This window comes from Stegastes partitus, unplaced genomic scaffold, assembly GCF_000690725.1.
Source record: "Stegastes partitus isolate 25-593 unplaced genomic scaffold, Stegastes_partitus-1.0.2 Scaffold2707, whole genome shotgun sequence".
Lineage (NCBI taxonomy): Eukaryota > Metazoa > Chordata > Actinopteri > Pomacentridae > Stegastes > Stegastes partitus.
This window is the reverse complement of record NW_007580438.1, coordinates 9,522-13,752: the sequence shown is the minus strand read 5'-3', so window position 1 is coordinate 13,752 and position 4,231 is coordinate 9,522. Positions and strand designations below refer to the sequence as shown.

Below are 4,231 nucleotides of genomic sequence, written 5' to 3'. Positions count from 1 at the left end.
GTAGGTTTTACTTTCCTCTCAGTCTCTCTCTGCTCTGAGTAAACCCAGCCTGCAGTCTGAATCTTTACCAGCCAGTCCAATCTGAGTGAGTCAGTCAGTTTTTTTACCAAACCTGTATGAAGTCTCTCGAATCTTAACACTTCTTTGACATTTTACTAAAAGTCTGGCCTTTCATCTCCTATTTTTTTTTTTTACTTTTTATACATATTCATAACTTTGACACTGGCAACAAAAACTTCATAAAAAACAACATGAAATCTAGTAACCGCTGAGCTGATACAGAACGTGTCTGCAATCAGGTTTTAAAAGGGCAGCGATTCTGAATAAAATCTCTCATGAACGTTGGTTCAAAGTTTTATATGACTGCAAGTAACAATATTCACAATTGTCTGTGAAGATTCTCAGTCATCCAGGTTACGGTTATTCTGGTAGTTTAATCATAGTAACTGGACTTGCTTGAGTTCCTTGAAGACGTTCCACCTCTCATCCAAGGGGCTTCATCAGTTCTGAATGACTAGTTGGGAGTTCCAGATACTTATATCCTAAAGGAGCCATTAACACCTGAGTTTTGGTTTCAACTGGGGGTTTGTTACTCCTCCTGCTAATCACAACTGAAAACAATAAACCTAATAGACAACAAACTTGCAAATTCTGTCCACTATCCTGTTTACTTTTTTCCTTGTATTTTTTTAAGCAGTATTTGAGATTTTGATTTATTTATTTTGCTTATTTCTATCTATCTATCTATCTATCTATCTATCTATCTATCTATCTATCTATCTATTTCTTGTGTTTTTATTCTGTTTTATTTTTATTCTTTAGTCTTGTTTTGTCCACAACCCGAAGATATTCAGTTTATGGTCAGGGTGGAGGAAAAAACCCCCAGAAAACATTCACATTTAAGAAGCTAGAATTAGAGAATTCAGACTTTTTTTCCCTCTAAAAATGTGCAATGAATTGATGAAGTAATTAATAAAACAGTTGATTAATTTAACCGTTGACAGCAGCTCGAGTTTAAACGCAGGATATTTTGTATAGTAGTTTTTATACTAAACTGTTGTTGCTGTATGCTTGAGAAAGCAAATTAACAATAAAACTATTATTTTTAAAAGACCAACATATACAATGAAGGCACCACCACTGCTGAATGCTGAAATAACCCAGAAATAAATGTGCATTTTAACTTGTCGGTGAGGATCTGTTCAGTTTACTGGATGTCTGGTGCCCCGGGGTCACACACCGACCTGCCGCCCGGCTCCACCTGCCCTCCCCGGCCACCAGGCTGTCCAGCTGCCGCCGCTGCTGGTCTATCTGCTCCCGGTACCGGGCCACGGTTTTCCCGAACACGCCCAGGATGTCGTCCACCGCCGCCGTCAGCCGCTCGTTGACGAACATCCGCAGGGTGTCCATCTCCGACAGCGGGCTGCTGAGCGGGTCCACACCGCCGAAACCCTCCGCCGGCCCGGGAGGGAAGGACGGAGAGGAGGGGAACATCTGCGGACCAGCCGACATGTTTCTGTACTTTTAATTTTCTACAATATTTGGACTTAATGTCGCTGAAAGTCCAAGTAAACGCTGAAATATGAACGTTTTAATGGATAAAACAGCGAAGTTAAAGCGTTTAAACGCTCCTGGATGAAGACTCATGAACTAACAGGCACGTTAACGGTGACAGGAGAAAAGTAAACAAAGCGGCTGAGCTCCGGCACTAAAAGTTGTCCGGAGGAGGGGGGGAACCAATGTGCAGCTATCTTTAGTTCCGGCATGACCAAATCAGAAAAAAAAGACTAAAAAAAAAAAGAAAAGAAAAAGGAAAAAAATCGTGTGCCAGATATTGATCAGAACAGAGAACACAATTATATCATATGACAATAAATGCATTTCTTAATAAAAACAAACAAACAAAAAAGCCCAATACCATATGTTAAAAAGGATAGGCTAAAACAAGATTAGAATAGAAAAGTAAGAGGTAATACTGACAGTGATTCTGAAGCAGTGCAGCAATATTACACATGATATTGAAATTCTGAACATGATAATGAACCATTGCACCTGAAATTGAAATATCACACAATGCAAATGCAATATTGCACCTCAAAATGAGATATTGCACTGATGTCGCACAAACTATTGCGAAAAGTAATATTGCAAATGACCTTCATGTTCAGATTTATGATGCTTCAGCTGTAATTCCTACAGAAGGGGAGGGATTATACAGTATAATTGTAATGTAGGGGTGTCACTAACATGTAAATTAGTCAAACTGAGTTGGGCGCCACACCGTTGGATTAAGGATATTCCTTACCTGTCACAACTACATAAGATAGAAGAGAACTACAGTCATTGATTTCAGTTTTATAAGAAATATATCATAGACAAAAGTTAATTCAGTTATCAGAATCCCAATGAATAAAACAGAAACAGAATAAATCATTCTATTTCAGTATCCTGTTAAAGAAAATCAAATGCTTTTCAAATTTTAAAAAAAAGTTTTTTTCATCTCAAAAACGGATTCAGTTCCATTTTGAGGAGATGTACAACTTAAACTGAGTCAAGGCAATAAGGAAGAAGGGGGAAAAAAGCACAATTACACACTGATACATCGTGATTTATAATACCAGTTAAAATGACCAGTAAACCTGTGTAGTAACTCCATGGAGTGAAGTAAAAACGACAATATTTGTCTGTGAGCTGAGTATAAATTTGACCGAAACTGAAACTGAAACACTTAAATCTAAAATTGTATTTAATGACAACATTTGAATGTGAAAATACATTTGTGTCCTAAATAATGAAAAGAGTAAAGTGAAAAGGACAAAAAAGGAAAAAATTTATAGAATTACACATATAAATGTGAGGAAGAAGGAGAATGTAGGAAGCTTTCCAAAGGCTGCAGAATACTTTGACATATAGGCAGATATGAGAAAAATTGAAGAAGACAAAAAAATAATATGGAAGTTTATTCAAGTAAAAGCACAAGTCGTTTTTTTCCAGCCACAGGTATCTTAAAGTATTTGCAGAAATTTCTGGGAAGTCATGATGAATGTACATCATTTCTGTTTCTGTCCACTGAGTGGAGGCAAAGTCATGTTTATGTGAACAGCCTGAACTCTCCTCTCTGGTTTACCAACTTTTAACAGACAAATATTTCTGTTGTTCCTCGTGTCTTAAAGTCTGTTTTCTTTTATTTGATTCAAACCTGTGAAATTCTGAAATTCACAGCTTAATGATTATAATTGTTCCTCTTGCAAACTGTGCAGTGATACTTTTGGTTGGGAACTCAATTAAAATATGGATTTTTTTTTGGTGAAAAAAGAAAGAAGCTTTACATTTACTACATTTATTGCTCTTAAATTCTTTTAGGTTTATGTTTAGAGGATTTTATTTTCTCCAAATGTGAAATATTCCTGGTATCTTACAACATGTTTAAAAGACTACAACAAAAATAATTTCCATTATTTAGTTTATATTCACTCCTAATATCCATATTACTGTATGTATGACTAATTATTTCTGAGTCAACATGGAGAAATTACAACTTCTATTTTAGCGAAGTGTTTCTCTGGATTGAATACTTCACTGATCTCACTGAGATGAAATTCTGAAGTCACTTGATGTGAACAAACATAAAGAACAACTGATGTGACGAACAGATGTTTATTATCTGACAAACTTAAAATCATATTTAAACACTGCAATAAGCTGGAAAATACTGCTGCTGAAAATCATCTCTTAGTCATTCACTAATGTAAAAAGGCACTTGTTAAACCCATCTTTACTGTATGGAAACGAAGATGAAGAGAGAAAATGAGACAGTTTAAGACACTGTAGCAGAGAGTCATACATTAACAAGATTATTGATGAAATAATGAGATAAATTAATTGATATTGTAACATTTTATTCTACCAACTGAAACAGACAGATTGATTAAGAAGTAACTGAAATAAAAAAAAACATGAAAACAACTGATTGGATGAAGAGATTTTTATTATTGAGAAACACTGAAATAAAAATGAAACACTGCAACAAGCTGCTAAATGTTGTTACTGAATATTTCAAATAGAAGAGAGGGCAGCAGAGAACAGAACCAGTGTGATGTTCCAGTGAGTGAGGTCAGGACTGGGAACACTGGTCTCTCCTCAGTGTCTCTGAGAGCGGAGTCTGGGAGCCCTGGGTGGCCTCACAGCTCACAGAGCCCACCTTCCTCCACTGGTCTGCAGGGAGCCTCAG

The 4,231-nt window shown here is 36.4% G+C and overlaps 1 protein-coding gene across 1 annotated transcript in view; it reads right to left on the bottom strand.

The window, feature by feature from the left end:
• The window catches only part of LOC103375616 (paternally-expressed gene 3 protein-like), a 19,619-nt gene extending 17,976 nt beyond the window's left edge, over positions 1 to 1,643 (bottom strand). Inside the window, exon 1 of the mRNA XM_008305932.1 lies at positions 1,245 to 1,643. Coding sequence (XP_008304154.1) covers positions 1,245 to 1,512 — 268 coding nt within the window. The 5' untranslated portion in view covers positions 1,513 to 1,643. The remainder of the gene's footprint in view (positions 1 to 1,244) is intronic.
• Between the last annotated feature and the right edge of the window lie 2,588 nt (positions 1,644 to 4,231).